This window comes from Convolutriloba macropyga, chromosome 6 (genome assembly GCF_964194025.1).
Source record: "Convolutriloba macropyga chromosome 6, txConMacr16.3, whole genome shotgun sequence".
NCBI lineage: Eukaryota > Metazoa > Xenacoelomorpha > Acoela > Convolutidae > Convolutriloba > Convolutriloba macropyga.
The window spans coordinates 52,339,242-52,359,757 of NC_134473.1; the positions used below are offsets into that span (position 1 = coordinate 52,339,242).

The 20,516-nt window shown below is 34.6% G+C and overlaps 1 protein-coding gene across 2 annotated transcripts; it reads left to right on the forward strand.

The window, feature by feature from the left end:
• Positions 1 to 24: 24 nt before the first annotated feature.
• On the forward strand, positions 25 to 17,417 carry LOC142341743 (mannose-6-phosphate isomerase-like). 2 transcript variants are annotated; one of them, XM_075392921.1, is made up of 4 exons: positions 25 to 116; positions 14,867 to 15,540; positions 16,084 to 16,323; positions 16,576 to 17,417. In XM_075392921.1, exons 2-4 carry the CDS (start codon positions 15,368 to 15,370, stop codon positions 17,312 to 17,314), a joined length of 1,152 nt encoding a protein of 383 aa, XP_075249036.1. In that variant the 5' UTR covers positions 25 to 116; positions 14,867 to 15,367; the 3' UTR covers positions 17,315 to 17,417. The 2 variants fall into 2 exon arrangements, with proteins under 2 accessions (XP_075249036.1, XP_075249035.1); XM_075392920.1 differs by lacking the exon at positions 25 to 116 and having other exon boundaries at positions 14,775 to 15,540.
• Positions 17,418 to 20,516: the final 3,099 nt, after the last annotated feature.

Here is a 20,516-nt window from a genome sequence, read left to right on the forward strand (position 1 = left end):
TGTCCGTGTTTCCTGCAGCTGTCCCAAAATTCTATGGGAGCTTGAGACTCGAACGTAGTGAGCATATAATAGTGCCACGAACGCTTACAGTGAAAGAAATAAAGGAATATGTATTCGTGAGTAATTGTTCCGTTGATCTTGTGACTCGACCTGGTTCCTGAAAAAATCCATAAATCCTGCATAGCTGCGCAAGTTTGCAAATTGTATCCAACAACATAAGCACAAAAATAACCATACGCGAAATTTGTCGACTACTTTTTGGCTCTGCTAGTTCAAATGGTATGCTAGTTTAAATTATGTTGCTATCAAAATTTAAGGTTCAAATAGATTGATAAATATAGAAGATGAAACCTTTTTTTCACGCTGTGACTCATGATCGTATATTAATTTGTCAGCAGAGAAGAGAAATAGCATACATGTCAACAATAGTGATTCATAAAATCGTCAGTTTCTTTACTAACTTCTTTTTAAACTCAGAACAGGGTAAACGGGATAGTGCATCTGAAATGAGCATTTACAAATCTATAAGCCTCCAACAAGCAAATAGATTGAGCTCTTACATGAGCTTTCATACAAAACGCATAGACGAGTTTAAAATTACCGCAAAATCCAAAAGAAGCATCCGCCGAACCCAAACAGCAAAAGCAATGAAGAATGAAAGCAATGAAGCTGTTGGCTCTGAAATGAGCCCAGATTTTACTCATAGAAGGGGAAATGACGAAATCGGGATTCGCTTAATTGGGAGTAGTCAGTTAGCTAAAGATCGGTGGATAAAACTTGTTAAAAATTATGAAATTAACGATAGAAAAATGAAACGAACGTAATTAACGAAAGAAAAATGAAACGAACGTAATATAACAGCAGCGTATTAGAACTTTTTCGCGGAATCAGAAACCGGTCCATCCGCTGATATATGTTTCCCATGTCTAAACTTTTCGGTGCCAAAACCTAATAACCAAATTCCTTCGCTTCAGTTATTTATCTATTAGGTTGTTAGTTGGGATGAACTATTTGCTCAGCTCGGCTTTTTTGTTCAGTCGATGAGTAGTATCATTAACAAGCCCATACAGCGTAGATCAAAGAGCTAAAAAGATTTTTGTGACTTACGTCTTTCAAGCATTAATCGGGTTTTAAATATGGGATTTAACAGGAAGTTTTTCTAAATTTGTCGTAAATTTTGCCAAAATTTGATATCATTTGTTAAAATTTGTTATTATTGCTTTTGCCTATGATCACAGGAGAGTTGTTGCAGTTTTGGTCCAAAGTTTCAGCTGAAAATTTGCCTAATTTTTCAATATTTTGCCTCTTTTCATCAAAAAAAAGCTAGTATGCTAATTTAGTCCATTTCGTGCAGATATGTCAGATGTATACACCAATACACTTCTGCCACATTTCTGAATAATCTCGGAAAGGCAAAATTTTACTTCTGCTTCCTAAGGCTGTTCATGAATAAATATTTTGTCCGGTTTTTGTTGAAATAATAATCATCCAAAATTCATCTATTTTTGATGTAATGAAATTTTTCATCTATATCGGTTATATTTTGCCAAATTAACTATTTCGGTTACATTTGACAGTGTTACTTATTATTAAACGTGCAGCAATATCTAGGCTAGTTTTCGTCTGATCGTTGGTTTTTTAAAATGAAAAAATTTACTTTTTAACCTTTCCACTTCTGATCTCAGTCTGAGTAAAGACAGGATGCATCTTCTTTCTAGAGATCGAAAGTTTAATCTTTCTAGTGGTTTTATTGTTTTAATTGACGCGTTCATCGATTCGATAGCACGAGTTTTCATAAACTTTTTTGAATTTTGGCAATTTTGGAAGTTGATTTTTGTTGCCTTGTCAGATAATTGCCTACACAACAGGTCCCGTTTATTTCGACAGAAAATGCGGTCGAACGTAAGGAATCCTGTGAATGCCGTGTGGTTTTAATGACTGCAAAACCATTTCCTTGCAAAATATGATCGAGTTTCTTATTTTTGCCTGTTTATGTTTTTGAGATGGTATCATATACTCTGGATGATGACAGTTCTCAATTGCGTCCCCTTGAGACATAAATGAACGTAAACAATGATTTCAGTAAACTGCTAGTGTTATTAATGGCCTTGAAATTCACTGTGATTAATAATTTTGTTAGTTTTTTAACTGCGTTTTTTCCTGTTTTTGACAACTTGTAATTTTGTCTCGCATTGAATGCTTTTTTGTTTTTGTTGCGGCTGGCGTTTTTATGTTGCAGCTTATAGTTTTGACGCTGTGATCTTTTAATTTTTTATAGTTTTTGCTAGTTGTTCATTGTTGTGGTTCTTTTTGTTCGTCTTTTTGCATAGTACCTGTGAAATTAGATGCAATTGATGTTCGAATGTAACCCAATTGAACACCCATTACATATTTCAGATGAGAGTTTTTGGTGTTAATGGCTTCAACAACTGCAGTGTGTGTTTTCGTTAAAATGTTTACGGATTTTTGTTGTTTCCACTGTTGTTTTGTAGTTTTAAGACTCAGTCTCAACTAGTGAGATGTACAAATGAGTTCCCATTAAGTTAAAAGATAATCAATATAGATTTTATTTGTGAAAAATAAATGGTTGTTGTGACTTTTAAATTTTTGCTTTAAAAAATCATTGAGTTTTTGAACTTGGCCGTTTTTAGCTGTCAATTTGTAGTATACCAGCAATAAACACCGGTTGCATCTGCTTTCTAGGAATAAATCAATCGTAAATGAATTATTATTGTTGACATGAATTCTCTTTGAAAGCGTGCTTCCCCTGGAAAGAACTTCTACATGATAGATGAAGGTGTCATTGATCCGACCCTTTTTAGTTGGGATGAACCCTCCTTAGCTCAACTTGGCTTTTTTGTTCATTAAGTTTTTGTTGATCGATATGTTCATCGTAGAGAATCGTGAGTGGTATCATTAACAAGCCCATACAGCGTAGATCATAGAGCTAAGAAGATATTTGTGACTTACATCTTTCAAGCATCAATCGGGTTTGAAAATTGGGTCTTAACCGGATTTTTTCGTAATTTTTTTCGTAATTTTAGCTAAAATTTTTTAACATTTGTTAAAATTTGTTATTGTTTTTGCCAATGAACACAAGAGGGAAGTTTTAGTCCGAAAATTTGCCTAATTTTTCAATAATTGCCTATTTTCATAAAAAAGCACCAAGTATGCTAATTTAGTCCATTTTGTTCAAATATGTCAGATATATACACCAATAAACTGCTGTCACATTTCTGAATAATCTCAGAAAGGCAAAATTTTACTTCGGCTCCCTATAAGGCTGTTCAGGTATAAATATTTTGTCCGTTTTTTGTTAACTTGAAATAATCATCATCCAAAATTCATCTTTTATATTTGATGTAATGAAACGTTTTATCTTAATTGGTTACTTTTTGCCTAATTATCTATTTCGGATACATTTGACAGTGTTACTTATTATCAAACGTGCAGCAATATCTAGGCTAGTTCTCCTCTGATAGTTGGTTTTTATTGAAAATATGAACTTTTTAACCTTTCCACTTCTTATTTCTGTCAATCTATTGTCAGTGTCAGTAAAGACAGGGTGCATCTTCTTTCTAGAGATCGAAAGTTTAATCTTTCTAGTGGTTTTAGCGTTTTAGTTGACGTTTTCATCATTTCGATAGCACAAGTTTTCAAACTTTTTTGACTTTTTTGGCAATTTGGGAAGTTGGTTTCTGTTCCTTGGTCAGATGATTGCCTTAACAACAGGTCCGGTTTGTTTCGGAAGATAATGCGGTCGAACTTAAGGAATCCTGTGAATGCCGTGTGGTTTTAATGGCTGCGAAACTATTTCCTTGCAAAATATGATTGAGTTTCTTGTTTTTGCCTGTGTTTATTCTTGTGATGGTATCGTATAATCTAGACGATGACAGTTCTCAATTGCGTCCGCTTGAGACATAAATAACGCAAAGAATGGTTTCAATGAACTGCTAATGGTATTAATGGCCTGGAAATTCACTGTTTTAATAATTTTGTTAGTTTTTTAACTGCGTTTTTTCCTGTTTTTGACAATTTCTAATTTTGTTTCGCCTTGATCGCTTTTTTGTTTTTATGTTGCGGCTGGCGTTTTTATGTTGCAGCTTATAGCTTTGACGCTGTGATCTTTTAATTTTTTATAGTTTTTGCTAGTTTTCCATTGTTGTGGTTCTTTTTGTTTGTCTTTTTCCTTAGTCCCTGTGAAATTAGATGCCATTGATGTTCGAATTTAACCCAATTGAACACCCATTACATATTTCAGAAGAGAGTTTATGGTGTTAATGGCTTCAACAATTGCATTGTGTTTTCGTTAAATTGGTTATGGATTTTTGTTTTGCTGTTTCTGCTGTTGTTTTGTATTTTTAAGACTCTGTCTCAACTAGTGAGATGTACAAATGAGTTCCCATGAAGTTACAAGTTAATCAATATTGATTTTTTTTGTTAAAATTAAATGGTTGTTCTGACTTATAAGATTTTGCTTTAAAAATTCATTGAGTTTTTGAACTTGGCCGTTTTTTAGCTGTCAATTTGTAGTATACCAGCAATAAACACAGGTTGCAACTTCTTTCTAGGAATAATTCGATCGTAAATGAATTATTATTGTTGACATGAATGCTCTTTGAAAGCGTGCTTCCCCTGGAAAGAACTTCTACGTGATAGATTAAGGTGTCATTGTTCCGACCCTGTTTAGTTGGGATGAACCCTCCTTAGCTCAACTTGGCGTTTTTGTTCATCAAGTTTTTGATGATCGATATGTTCATCGTAAAGAATCGTGAGTGGTATCATTAACAAGCCCATACAGCGTAGATCATAGAGCTAAAAAGATATTTGTGACTTACATCTTTCAAGCATCAATCGCGTTTGAAAATTGGGTCTTAACCGGATTTTTTCGTAAATTTTTTTGTTATTTTTGCTAAAATTTCTTAACATTTGTTAAAATTTGTTATTGTTTTTGCCAATGAACACAGGAGGGAAGTTTTAGTCCGAATATTTGCCTATTATTTCAATAATGGCCTATTTTCATAAAAAAAACACCAAGTATGCTAATTTAGTCCATTTTGCTCAAATATGTCGGATGTATACACCAATAAACTGCTGTCACATTTCTGAATAAACTCAAAACGGCAAAGTTTTACTTCTGCATCCTATAAGGCTGTTCAGGTATAAAATTTTTGTCCGTTTTTTGTTAACTTGAAATAATCATCATCCAAAATTCATCTTTTATATTTGATGTAATGAAACGTTTTATCTTAATTGGTTACTTTTTGCCTAATTATCTATTTCGGATACATTTGACAGTGTTACTTATTATCAAACGTGCAGCAATATCTAGGCTAGTTCTCCTCTGATAGTTGGTTTTTATTGAAAATATGAACTTTTTAACCTTTCCACTTCTTATTTCTGTCAATCTATTGTCAGTGTCAGTTAAGACAGGGTGCATCTTCTTTCTAGAGATCGAAAGTTTAATCTTTCTAGTGGTTTTAGTGTTTTAGTTGACGTTTTCATCATTTCGATAGCACGAGTTTTCATAAACTTTTTTGACTTTTTTGGCAATTTGGGAAGTTGGTTTCTGTTCCTTGGTCAGATGATTGCCTTAACAACAGGTCCCGTTTGTTTCGGAAGATAATGCGGTCGAACTTAAGGAATCCTGTGAATGCCGTGTGGTTTTAATGGCTGCGAAACTATTTCCTTGCAAAATATGATTGAGTTTCTTGTTTTTGCCTGTGTTTATTCTTGTGATGGTATCGTATAATCTAGATGATGACAGTTCTCAATTGCGTCCCCTTGAGACATAAATAACGCAAAGAATGGTTTCAATGAACTGCTAATGGTATTAATGGCCTGGAAATTCACTGTTTTAATAATTTTGTTAGTTTTTTAACTGCGTTTTTTCCTGTTTTTGACAATTTATAATTTTGTTTCGCCTTGATCGCTTTTTTGTTTTTATGTTGCGGCTGGCGTTTTTATGTTGCAGCTTATAGCTTTGACGCTGTGATCTTTTAATTTTTTATAGTTTTTGCTAGTTTTCCATTGTTGTGGTTCTTTTTTTTTGTCTTTTTCCTTAGTCCCTGTGAAATTAGATGCCATTGATGTTCGAATTTAACCCAATTGAACACCCATTACATATTTCAGAAGAGAGTTTATGGTGTTAATGGCTTCAACAATTGCATTGTGTTTTCGTTAAATTGGTTATGGATTTTTGTTTTGCTGTTTCTGCTGTTGTTTTGTATTTTTAAGACTCTGTCTCAACTAGTGAGATGTACAAATGAGTTCCCATGAAGTTACAAGTTAATCAATATTGATTTTTTTTGTTAAAAATAAATGGTTGTTCTGACTTATAAGATTTTGCTTTAAAAATTCATTGAGTTTTTGAACTTGGCCGTTTTTTAGCTGTCAATTTGTAGTATACCAGCAATAAACACAGGTTGCAACTCCTTTCTAGGAATAATTCGATCGTAAATGAATTATTATTGTTGACATGAATGCTCTTTGAAAGCGTGCTTCCCCTGGAAAGAACTTCTACATGATAGATTAAGTTGTCATTGTTCCGACCCTGTTTAGTTGGGATGAACCCTCCTTAGATCAACTTGGCTTTTTTGTTCATCAAGTTTTTGATGATCGATATGTTCATCGTAGAGAATCGTGAGTGGTATCATTAACAAGCCCATACAGCGTAGATCATAGAGCTAAAAAGATATTTGTGACTTACATCTTTCAAGCATCAATCGCGTTTGAAAATTGGGTCTTAACGGGATTTTTTCGTTAATTTTTTGTAATTTTTGCTAAAATTTCTTAACATTTGTTAAAATTTGTTATTGTTTTTGCCAATGAACACAGGAGGGAAGTTTTAGTCCGAAAATTTGCCTATTATTTCAATAATGGCCTATTTTCATAAAAAAAAACACCAAGTATGCTAATTTAGTCCATTTTGTTCAAATATGTCGGATGTATACACCAATAAACTGCTGTCACATTTCTGAATAAACTCGAAACGGCAAAGTTTTACTTCTGCATCCTATAAGGCTGTTCAGGTATAAAATTTTTGTCCGTTTTTTTGTTAACTTGAAATAATCATCATCCAAAATTCATCTTTTATATTTGATGTAATGAAACGTTTTATCTTAATTGGTTACTTTTTGCCTAATTATCTATTTCGGATACATTTGACAGTGTTACTTATTATCAAACGTGCAGCAATATCTAGGCTAGTTCTCCTCTGATAGTTGGTTTTTATTGAAAATATGAACTTTTTAACCTTTCCACTTCTTATTTCTGTCAATCTATTGTCAGTGTCAGTTAAGACAGGGTGCATCTTCTTTCTAGAGATCGAAAGTTTAATCTTTCTAGTGGTTTTAGTGTTTTAGTTGACGTTTTCATCATTTCGATAGCACGAGTTTTCATAAACTTTTTTGACTTTTTTGGCAATTTGGGAAGTTGGTTTCTGTTCCTTGGTCAGATGATTGCCTTAACAACAGGTCCCGTTTGTTTCGGAAGATAATGCGGTCGAACTTAAGGAATCCTGTGAATGCCGTGTGGTTTTAATGGCTGCGAAACTATTTCCTTGCAAAATATGATTGAGTTTCTTGTTTTTGCCTGTGTTTATTCTTGTGATGGTATCGTATAATCTAGATGATGACAGTTCTCAATTGCGTCCCCTTGAGACATAAATAACGCAAAGAATGGTTTCAATGAACTGCTAATGGTATTAATGGCCTGGAAATTCACTGTTTTAATAATTTTGTTAGTTTTTTAACTGCGTTTTTTCCTGTTTTTGACAACTTGTAATTTTGTCTCGCATTGGTTGCTTTTTTGTTTTTGTTGCGGCTGGTGTTTTATGTTGCAGCTTATAGCTTTGACGCTGTGATCTTATAAATTTTTTTTTATAGTTTTAGCTAGTTGTCCATTATTGTGGTTCTTTTTGTCTTTTTCCTTAGTCCCTGTGAAATTAGATGCCATTGATGTTCGAATGTAACCCAATCGAACACCCATTACATATTTCAGATGAGAGTTTATGGTGTTAATGGCTTCAACAATTGCATTGTGTGTTCCTTAAATTGTTTATGGATTTTTGTTTCGCTGTTTCTGCTGTTGTTTTGTAGTTTTAAGACTCGGTCTCAACTAGTGAGATGTACAAATGAGTTCCCATGAAGTTACAAGTTAATCAATATTGATTTTATTTGTTAAAAATAAATGGTTGTTCTGACTTATAAAGTTTGCTTTAAAAAATCATTGAGTTTTCGAACTTCGCCGTTTTTAACTGTCAATTTGTAGTATACCAGCAATAAACACAGGTTGCATCTCCTTTCTAGGAATAGATCATTTCTAAATGAAATATTTTTGAAGACATGAATGCTCTTTGAAAGCGTGCTTCCCCTGGAAATAACTTCTACATGATAGATGAAGGTGTCATTGTTCCGACCCTTGTTTAGTTGGGATATACTCTTTGCTCAACTTGGCTCTATTTTGTTCAGTAGTATGTTTTTTGTTGATCGATGTATTCATCTTAGAAAAATGTGACTGGTATCATTAAGAAGCCCATACAGCAGAGATCATAGTGCTAAAACGATTTTTGTGACTTACATATTACAAACATCAATCGGATTTGAAAATTGGGTCTTAACCGGATTTTTTCGTAAATTTTTTTGTAATTTTAGCTTAAATTTTTTAACATTTGTTAAATTTGTTATCATTGCTTTTGCCAATGATCACAGGAGGGCTGTTGAAGTTTTAGTCCAAAAATTTGCCTAATTTTTCAATATTTTGCCTTTTCATTAAAAAAAAGCAAGTATGCTAGTTTAGACCATTTTGTTCAAATATGTCGGATGTATACACCAGTTAACTGCTGTCACATTTCTGAATAAACTCAAAAAGGCAAAGTTTTATTTCTGCATCCTCTATCGCTGTTGAGGTATAAAAATTTTGTCAGTGTTTTGTTAACTTGAAATAATCATCATCCAAAATACATTTGTTTTTGATGTAATGAAATTTTTCATCTATATTGGTTATCTTTTGCCAAATTATCTATTTCGTTTACATTTGACAGTGTTACTTATTATTAAACGTGCAGCAATATCTAGGCTAGTTTTCGTCTGATCGTTGGCTTTTTTTAAATGAAAGTATTAACTTTTTAACCTTTCCACTTCTAATCTCTGTCAATTTGTTGCTCAGTCTCAGTAAAGACGGGATGCATCTTCTTTCTAGAGATCGAAAGTTCAATCTCTTTAGTGGTTTTAGTGTTTTAATTGACGTTTTCATCGATTCGATAGCACGAGTTTTCATAAACTTTTTTGACTTTTTGGCCATTTTGGAAGTTGATTTTTGTTGCCTTGCCAGATAATTGCCTGAACAACAGGTCCCGTTTATTTCGACAGAAAATGCGGTCGAACGTAAGGAATCCTGTGAATGCCGTGTGGTTTTAATGACTGCAAAACCATTTCCATGCAAAACATGATCGAGTTTCTTATTTTTGCCTGTTTATGTTTTTGTGATGGTATCACATACTCTTGGTGATGGCAGTTCTCATTTGCGTCCCCTTGAGACATAAATGAACGTAAACAATGATTTCAGTGAACTGCTAATGTTATTAATGGCCTTGAAATTCCTTGTGTTTAATGTTTTTTAACTGCGTTTTTTTCCTGTTTTCGACAACTTGAATTTTTGTCTCGCATTGATTGCTTTTTTGTTTTTATGTTGCGGCTGGCGTTTTTATGTTGCAGTTTATAGCTTTGACGCTGTGATCTTATAATTTTTTTTAGTTTTTGCTAGATGTCCATTGTTGTGTTTCTTTTTGTTTGTCTTTTTCCATAGTCCCTGTGAAATTAGATGCCATTGATGTTCGAATGTAACCCAATTAAACACTCATTACATATTTGAGATGACAATTTATGTTGTTAATGGCTTCAACAATTGCATTGTGTTTTTTTATTGGTTTACGGATTTTTGTTCTGTTTCGGCTTTTGTTTTGTAGTTTTAAGACTCAGACTCAACTAGTGAGATCTACAATCTTTTTAACCTTTCCACTCCTAATCTCTGTCAATTTGTTGCTCAGTCCGAGTAAAGACAGGATGCATCTTCTTTCGTCTGATCGTTGGTTTTTTTAATGAAATTATTAGCTTTTTAACCTTTCCACTTCTAATTTCTCTCAATTTATTGCTCAGTCTCAGTAAAGACGGGATGCATCTTCTTTCTAGAGATCAAAAGTTCAATATCTTTAGTGGTTTTAGTGTTTTAATTGACGTTTTCATCGATTCGATAGCACGAGTTTTCATAAACTTTTTTGACTTTTTGGCAATTTTGGAAGTTGATTTTTGCTGCCTTGTCAGATAATTGCCTGAACAACAGGTCCCGTTTATTTGGACAGAAAATGCGGTCGAACGTAAGGAGTCCTATCAATGCCGTGTGGTTTTAATGACTGCAAAACCATTTCCTTGCAATATATGATCGAGTTTCTTATTTTTGCGTGTTTATGTTTTTGAGATGGTATCATATACTCTGGATGATGACAGTTCTCAATTGCGTCCCCTTGAGACATAAATGAACGTAAACAATGATTTCAGTAAACTGCTAGTGTTATTAATGGCCTTGAAATTCACTGTGTTTAATAGTTTTGTTAATTTTTTAACTGCGTTTTTTCTGTTTTTGACAACTTGTAATTTTGTCTCGCATTGATTGCTTTTTTGTTTTTGTTGCGGCTGGCGTTTATATGCAGCTTATAGCTTTGACGCTGTGATCTTCTAATTATTTTTTGTTTTTGCTATTTGTCTGTTGTTGTAGTTCTTTTCGGTTGTCTTTTTGCATAGTTCCTGTGGAATTACATAGCATTGATGTTCAAATGTAACTCAATTGAACACTCATTACATATTTTAGATGACAGTTTATGGTGTTAATGGCTTCAACAATTGCAACGATGTGTTTTCGTGAAATTGTTTATGGATTTTTGTTTCGCTGTTTCTGCTGTTGATTTAGTTTTAAGACTCAGTCTCAACTAATGAGATGTACAAATGAGTTCTCATGAAGTTACAAGTTAATCAATGTAGATTTTATTTGTTAAAAATAAATGATTGTTCTGACATGTGAAAAATTTTGCGTTAAAAACTCATTGGGTGTTTTGCCGTTTTTTAACTGTCAATTTGTAGTATTCGATCAATAAACACAGGTTGCATTTCCTTTGTAGGAAAAAATCAATCTTCATACTTTGGTTTTTAAGTCAAGGCGATAAAATAGAACCTATATCATTCTGTTTACGGCTAGTTTTTTTAATTGCTAGCAAACATAGTTTGTAGCAATAATATTACTCCTGTCGGTCTTTTATGTAATTTTGCGCTTTTTACGATTTTTCGTCTGACCCGTTTGATTTTTCGTCCTCATAAATGGGGTAGGCAGGTAGCGCCCAGCTGGCATTAGCTGCTGTTATAGCCTTTCAGCTCACTAGCCGGCAAGTATGCGTTTCGCAGAAACTTTTTTGGAGACTTCTACTTATGGTGTGAATGGCGGTTCCTAGAGGTTGACCCACCTCCCCCGCCACGCATCAGTGCACCTCTCAATTCACCCCCAATCCCGACTTCTGCGCATCGTTAAGGCCGTAAGGGCCCCATGCAGCCAAAAACCGCCTTCCCAGTCCCCCTACCACTGTTAATCCCACCCCGCCCCCCACACTTGCCTTCTTTAGTCCCCGGTGCACCCCCGCTCACCTTACGCTTCTGCAATTGAGCTAGTGTAAGCCTCACTAAACCGTGGCTAGCTTCTGAGGAAGCGAACTGCTCGTCGGTCGTTTGAGAGCAATTCGCCCAACTTTAGTCGTTTGTTTTGACAAAGAAATTTTTTTTGTTTTCAAAAATATAACACAATTTTTAATTTGTTCTTTTTCCCTCTGCTGCCTAGTCTCATTAATGTTCAGACTAGTCTCATTAATCTTACCTTCGCTTTCCCATATCTTTCTAAGTTTTTGATGCGTCAAAATTTATATCTGAACCTTTATCTGATGCTATTTAGACTTTTCTCTGGTTTTAGCTGGTGCCATTTCGAGATGGGTATTAAGTGCTTTTTAAAAGTTATTTAATTTTTGTCTGAATTAACGTTTGATTTATTAATTGATTTTGTTCTTTATTTCATCTGATATCATCAATAGTATTTAACTCATTGTCTCACTAATGAACGGTCCCAATGGCTCCGAAGGAGTTACAGATTCTCCTATCTAGTAATTTTTGTTGAAAGCTGAAGGTTTTTATGCCTTTGCCCCTTTTATTCTTTTTGTTGGTTTTTCATTATCTCATTATTGACAGGTTGCATCTGCTTTGATGTGACTGATGTGTTTAGTTTGTTTTTTTTTCGGATGCTCTTTTGACTTTGTTGGTATTTTGATTTTGAGTTTGATCTTAATTATTGTTTTTGTTGTTTCGTTTTGTTGTTCGTCTTGTTTTGTAGACGTATTATTCGAAGGTTTTTTCGGATGCTGCATTATTTAATTCGTTTAATTATTTGTGTTTAAGCAATTTTTTTTTACTCATTTACCAATATCGAACAATATTTTTGAAAGTTTTCTTTCTCCCTCATTTGGCAGACAATTAAATCAAAATTGTGGACGAGAGAGGTCAGACATTATGTGCAAACGCACATTACTGAGGCTCCTTGTTTCGAGTGATACTCAATTGATTCGCTTCAATCGAGTGTTCAGGCTTAATCTCAGTTTTCAATTCAAATTATTTTATGCGGCTGGATGCTGATTGCTCTTGGATACTTTTTGATATGTATTCATTTTTTAGTGATAAACATCTGTTTTCATTTCAGACTTAATGCACGTTTTTTCTTTGGTTTCTTTTATATTTTTTTAAACATTCCATATTTTAAAAAATTCAATACCTTTGGTTTGGATTCTGTACATGCCTATTTCGACATAACGTTAAATAACTCTAAATGGGCTACTGGTAGTCAGAGTTTTTCAGAATTTTTGCATTTAAAACGGGCTAGTTTTTCTTTTAAAAACTATTTTCGTCTGTTCAATAGCAGATCTGAGCCAGATCTGATTTTGGGCCAAATCTATGCTCTGATTAAGCTTGGCAATCGTTTTTCATACAAGTAGCTATTATGTTTTAATGAATTTGTTCTACTATTTTTTTTTTCATGATATTTTTCCTATAAAGTCAATTTGTGCATTATAGTTATAAAAACGTACATAAATGCTGAATGAAATCTGAAGTTATAACGACTGTGTAGTTAATGTAAAAAGTTGTTCTTTTGTTGTTTTGTAGTGAAGGTGGATAAATAGTATCAGTAATGTTCATTGTAACCGAAAATGCAAAGCTTGGAACAACGACCGCGTTTTTTCGGTAACGAGTTTACAATATTCTCTGCGGATACGGAGCTTATTTGGTATTGTGAGTTGAAGTCGTAGACTGAGCATTGATATTTAGCATCTATTTTTTTTTTCAAATTACCTTTAGCGTTTTTTTAATGCCACAATGATTTAATGTCTGTTTTTTTATTGTAGAGAAATTACAATTTAGATATTTGCTCTTACGAAATTGCTAGCGCTTTATATTTAATCTCCTAAAAGCTAATTGTACAGATCCCTACAGACTGTTTATTTGCTTGGAGTGTGGGGAAAACGTCGACGTCACCGAACTTAGCAACCACACATTCTTGACGAAACTGATTATGGCATAGAAGTCGTTGATAGCTGCCAATCATTGCCTTGCTTCGCAACCGGAATTTTAAAATTTTTTAGAGATTTCTGCCTCTGTTTCTAAAAACTTTGCGGAATTAATTATCCGAGCTGTTCAGCGACAAATTTCTACCTACTGCATTCTGACCATATTTTGGAGTCAAAAACGTATCATTATACAATATTATTGATTGAGCTCAAACGATGTTTGTAGCTATTATTTTAAGTCCTGTTGGTCTTTTTTATTCAATTTTTCGTTGCGCCGATTTTTAGTGTCCCTTTTTGTTTCAGCATCGAATACGCGTGACATGTATTGAAAAACTAGATAAACCGGTTAAGCTCAAATGTATTAAACAGTTCTCTAAGAGTCATTCTAATCTCCAAGTATGCGATTAATGGAAACTGCTGAAAGGATTTTAATTCATGATAGGAGGGGCTTTTCTTGAAGTTTAAGACCCTGACACCCCCATCCTCCTCCACCCATCTCCAATCCAATGCCCCTCCTCTAACTCGCCAAATTTTGCTGTGTAGCTGTAGATTCACAGTGTAAAGCGCAATTTTATATGGTATGGCGCCCTACCACTTAGCTCTCCGTCTCCCACACTTTTTGCCTCCCACTTGTCTGCACTCTTACCGATTCTGGTTAGCCTGCTTAAGCTATAGAAGCTGTAACAACTACCGTGGATGTACAATATTTAATCGGGACGCGCATTTCTCTGTACAGTTCAGAGTCAATCAAATGGTTAATGAAGTTGTTTAATTTAAACAAATGGAAAAATTGAAACCGACCGCATATTATTTTTTATCATAGTAATTTTTGCTCAAATTGAGTGCGATTGGCGAGATTGTTCAGCTTAAAAACAGTGTTAGATAGAAGATCACGTTCAGCTAGTGTTAAGTTGATTTTCCTTCTTTAAAACTTGAATTTTCCTCCTTTAATGTTTCTTGTACGCAAATTTGAATTGATTGTCTTAACTTGATGAAAAAGAACGGCTCCTTATGGCATAAAGCAAATACTCACAGTAACATAACTTTAAATGCAAACGCATCTCTTGTTCCTTGAGATCTATATCCCAATGTTATAAACAGTGCGTCATCTTGTTAGCTACATTTATAGCTTTTTAGGTCTGTGAAACTGTGGCGCACGATTGTTTTTATGGACACCAGATTTAGTTTTGTTCGCTTTTGATTTCACTCCTATTTTAGATCCTTATGTGTGACATTGTGAAGGAGTAAAACTGTCCACCTTACATTTTATATTGGTACGAGGCCACCTGGGATTTTCGATGTGACTTAAATCGTCTTAAAGCTTACGAAACTAAACTCCATCCCTAGTGGAGCATCATTAGTATAACTGACCTTGTCGCTGGTAGTATTGAGGTCTAACAATATACCCAAACTACAATAGATTTGTTTATTGATTTGGTTAAAGTTGTTGCTGAAATTTGAAAGATTTCATTTGGCGAATTGAGGAATCGGCTTAATAATTTAAAATAGGATATATACATATACGGTTTACTGGTAAATTTTATTGGATCTTCAAGATTTAATTTGAAATATTTTATCTTTCCGTGTATATAATTTAACATACCAGCAGACAACTGACTAGTTCTTGCGCTGACGTTTGTGTCATCGTGTTACTGTTTGTAATCTAACTGCTACCTTCATCAAGTGATTTTATCAAAACTTTAGCTCAGATTAAAAAACATGGAGAGACTGAAGTGTGGTGTACAGAACTACCACTGGGGTAAAAAGGGGAACGCCAGTCTGGTAGCCCAGTTGGCTTTATCTGGTGGTCATATTGACAGTGTGAATGAAGAGGAGACCTATGCTGAACTATGGATGGGCAGCCATCCCAACAAACCCTCCCTCTGTTTTGGGTGAGTACTACATAACACCCTTATTTGGATTGGAATTGAATTTATTTGGATGATTAGTTTCAAGAGACACGATTATATAGGTTTTTGGGTTCCGTGACTTTGATGAAGCCACTGAGAAAATCTGGCATTAATCGAGAACCGCGTGGCGGTTCCAGATGTGAGCCAATTTTCTAATGAACTTCAGCAGCGTCACTTAACCTGCTTGAAACAATAGATTTGCAAGTTATAAAATGTGGCACTGCATATAAAAAATCTGCTGGCAGTGCAGAGATTTGTCAATTTACAACTTGCACGTTTCTGTTTTAAGAAATTATATAGTTCACTCCAATATGGACGACCAGGTGGAACTCTTCTCTTCATTTGTAACTAAAAAAGTGGATCGTATCAGTTTCTCAATGGAAAAAATGTCTCCACACTGCACGACATGATATATATGGGCAGGAGTTTTTTGTAAGCGACACTAAATTTGACTCGGATACGTGAACATGTGTAAATTTTCTATAGAAGAACTGTATCATATCTGTTCCACTCAAAATGTTCTAGCTCTGGGCAAAGTTTGTTGGACTTCATGTCTGCTCACTCGAAAGACTTCCTTGGAGAGTCCAACCTGAAGTACCTGTTCAAAGTGCTCTCAATTAGTCAGCCCCTTTCAATCCAAATACACCCGGACAAAGCGTGGGCTAAAGTACTCCACAAGGCCAAGCCAGATATCTACAAGGACGACAACCACAAGCCGGAGATTGCGATTGCTTTGACGCCTTTCAAAGCTCTGTGTGGATTCAGGTATGGGCCCTTGACCGTTCAGATAGAATCAAACAGATTGTGTAATTAAAATGAGAAAAAACATTTTTTACGTAGTTGAGGTCTAGTAATGAACCAGCTTAAAACGTTTGCTGGAATTTCGGGTTTTGATGGAGGCTGAGATGTTTTAGATTTTTGCTGTCTGCTTTAAAAACAAGTTTTTGTAAGTTGCAATCAAAAATATTTTTTTGTCGCAGTATCAATTTAGAAGTTCAAACAATCATCTGTTTTCAGGTCTCTTAAGGAGATTAACGAAAATCTGAGTGCCATTAGCCTCGCCAACTCGAACGCTCAGGAATATCTTGGACTTCTTGTTCTCAAAAATGAAATGGATCTGAAAGCTGTATTCATAAAATTAATGGAGCTAGAACCGGAAAAGGTCAAGTCTTTGATCTGCAGTATTCTCTCTACCGACAACTTTCCGCAAAAGGAAGTTCTGACACAACTCCACGCAAGTTTTCCTTACGATCGAGGGTGCCTGTGTCTTTACTTTCTAAATTATATGGAGCTGAAACCGGGAGAAGCCATATTTCTGGAAGCCTTGACTCCTCATGCGTACATTGAGGGTGATTGCATCGAATGCATGGCCTTATCAGACAATGTTGTCCGTGCTGGTTTGACTCCAAAGTTGATCGACGTGAAGACGTTACAAGAAATCACGAATTACAAGTTTTCAACTGAAGCTGATTTTAAAGTGACGCCGAAATCTGTGACGGACTTTAACAAAGTCTACTTGCCTCCGTGCATTGATGATTTTTCAGTGCAGTGCTTGAAACTGACCCGAAGTCACTCGGAATCTTTAGCGCACGACAAGTACACTCGGATTTTGTTGATAGTTGAAGGCGAAATTGAACTGAGACATCTGGATACGAAATCGGACCTTTCGCGTGGAGCTGTAGTCTTATTGTATCCTCAAAATGACTATACAATATCATCTAATAGTCAAAATGCACTGGTGTTTATAGCCTTCTAATATGTTCATATTGTAATTTTCTGTAAAATTGTAATGATGTCTGAAATATTTGTCACCTATGAATTGAATGGCAAAGTTTAATTGAATTTATTATGGCGAGTTGCGTTGTGTCTTTCTGAGTGTTTATAAGTTGCATGTGAATTTTGATCAACTTTGTTTTGGTACTCCTGATTTTCGCGCTATTATAGTTTGTGCAGGAAATGCAGGTTTTCCTATTGAATGTGATCGGAAGAGCATTAAATCAGCTAGGGATTCGAAATTGCATTCGAATGTAGAGACTTGAGGGCCACGAAGCAAAGTGGAGCGAAGACCTTATTGACAGCACGCTGCTAGTTTCATCATCAAAACCTTGTCCTCGCCGCTAGTAGGACCAATTTTTGGTGGTCTCGCAATAGTTCAATATATAATCAAGAAAACATAACATCAGTTACAAAACAAAACGTTAGTTAATAACAAAACATCAGTTAGATTCTCTGTTTTTAAGAGTGGAGCCAGCTGTTCAGACCCCATTTGGGTTTTTGTCTTCAGTCAATTTTGGCCGATCGATATATTTATCGTAGAGTTGTGAGCAGATCATTAGAAAACCCATCCGCCTAGAGTGTAAAATTAAAAAGTTTTCCAAAATTTCATCTTTTTTGAGGAGATATTGAGGTTTAATGTTTTCGTGAATATTTCACTTTTCTCACTGATTTTGATTGCATGTATAATCATTTTTAACTGCTCTGAAAAAATTTGTAGTAATTATGTTAGTCCTCATCTCGTGTGGCCTTTTTATGCGATTTTTCGCTTGACCGATTTTTGTATGACCCTTTAGTCTCTTCGTCTTCGTCTTCGGAGAAAAACGGGGAAATAAGGATAATGCCCGGGGAAAACTGGATAACATGGAGGAGACATAGTTTCATGGTATGACTGAACCTGCCCCCAGGAGGATTTGGATTCAGATTTTTCGGTTTTGGAGCCATTTTATTCTTTTTTTGCCTCCATTTAACATCCTTTTTGACTTTTTTTCTTCTGAATTTATGACAAAGTTTGCGTTGCAATTGCTTTATGGTTAATTTATGGTAGTGGCTGAATTGTTCTGTGAGTAACTGTTGGTTTTTTTTGACTTTGAAACTAATTTTTCTCATTACATTATTGTACATTTTTTACCTTCATGTTGTGTTGTTGCTCTTTCCCAATACTGACAGGTATCATTCGTTCTAACGAGTTATAAATGAAGCTAAATAATGTTCTCAGTTTATAGTTCATGCCATTGATTACTTTGCAACTATTTGTTTGAATAATGTTTAAATTTAAGGTTTTTAGTTTTGACTATAGATGTTTTATTGCGTTTTTCACAGTCTGAGTATTGAATGGTCGCCTTGATTTCAATAGTGGAATAAAGGAAGCATATCATGGGATTGAATGCATAGGTAACGGTTTTCCTGGCTGGACACTAAATGTTTTCAACCATATAAGTAAATGATCAGGCATATCTGAATCTAAATTGATGGCTAATCATTGATAAAATTTGTCGCTATTTCATTTCGTTCAAATTTGGAGAATGTTTGAGTTTTGTCTGTTTGGTTACACTCTTTTAGATTTTCGCCTACTTTTTGTTTGTTTACAATTGGACTTATCAAATTATCTGATCGCTTCCAGGAACAACTGGTTTTCTAACGAAGCGTTGAAGCACCTGAATGTGTAGATTTGACAGCTGGTGCTTTTAAAATTCCTTTCAAAAGTAAAAAAACAGCTAATGGAAAAACAATTTGTCCCTCATTTTTACTCTGTCGATTCAGAGGTGGCTCTCATTAACAAGAAATTCTGGCTGCAACATACTCAAACGTGTGATCTTTTTCGCATTTTCTCTAGATTTTGCGAAATTTTTGTTGCTGTTTGTTTCTCAAATGAGTCCAAAAGAAGTAAGAACAAGCGTTTGCTAAGTTCCAAGGGCAATCCCGACAGATCTCACTCATGACAGCTTCTGATTATTTAGCTTAGGTGATCTTTTTCTGAATTCGCTTTCTCAATTTAGATTTTTTTGCGGAGGTCATTTTTTAGCCTCTGAAATGGGATCTGAGAATCTACTCGAAATGAAGCTGAGTAATAGCAAAGTTGTGAGTATTGAAGTCATTTTGTTGTTTGTTAAAAATTGTTGTTTAGTTGATATATTTTTTATATATTGCATAGTTGCATTAGATTTGATTTAATGTGGCTCGTTCTCTTGTTCTAGTGTACATACTAGTGAAGTAAAAAAGAATGATCTCACTAGTATTACCACTTTTTTGTATACACAGCTGTCCTTTTTCTAAGAGCCAGTTAAAAGTTCAAATTACAAAGTATGAGATATTGAGTCTAGCCATTGCAATGTCTTAATGGTGCATAGAGGCTCACGTGTGATTTAGTCTGTGGGTAACTTACTCTTTTTTGACTTTCATACATCTTGTTTTCATTAAAACTTTGTAATGTTTGTGCTTTTGTTCTTATATTGTATTGTTGGTAAGTCATAATACGGAGAGGTCTTGTTAATGATCTAAGAAGGTCTAAGAAGGTCTACGCTATGTCTGTTTTTAAATTGTTTATGGCATTGATTACTTTGAAATTGTTTGTTTTAAAAATTTTGTATTGTATTCAATTTTGATTCTTTTTGTTCTGTAAATTTTTTTTCTGTCTGAGTGATGAACGATATCATTGATTGAAGTGGTGGTATTAAGAAAGCTTCTCAATGGCTGGAGTTCACAGTTAAGGAGTTCAGTGACATGACCCTATTTTAAAAACGTTGTTCTGACTGACCGTTTTTTGTCTTTTGCCTTGCCCTTAATCTCATTAAAGTCTCCATTAGACAATAATGAGTCTTATCTGAACTTAATTTTCCTTTTCAATTGATAGCTATTTAGCAGTAATATTAATACTGATAATTATAGCGACCATATTTAGCACAATAATTTGCCATTAAAACGAGGTTTATTCGGGATTTTTTATCTGCCTTTTGCGCTTGTGTGTTTTCTGTTTTGATAACTAATTTGTTATATCAATCGTTTGATAAATTCCAGAGGCCAACATGGCGTACCTCAATCGCTGCTTTTCTCGTGATTATTCAGCCTGGGTAACCTCTTTTTGCCTTTGATATGATTTTGCATTCTCAGTTTTTAGTTGTAAGTGTATGGTTTTTAGAAGACAACACAGCTGAAATTCAGTTTTAAATTATTATAGATGTTGA

Coding starts and splice junctions, on each gene's coding strand:
- LOC142341743 (XM_075392921.1), top strand. CDS start 15,368: ATGGAGAGACTGAAGTGTGGTGTACAGAACTACCACTGGGGTAAAAAG. Junction 15,541..16,083: donor AAACCCTCCCTCTGTTTTGG/GTGAGTACTACA, acceptor AAAATGTTCTAG/CTCTGGGCAAAGTTTGTTGG. Junction 16,324..16,575: donor AAAGCTCTGTGTGGATTCAG/GTATGGGCCCTT, acceptor ATCTGTTTTCAG/GTCTCTTAAGGAGATTAACG.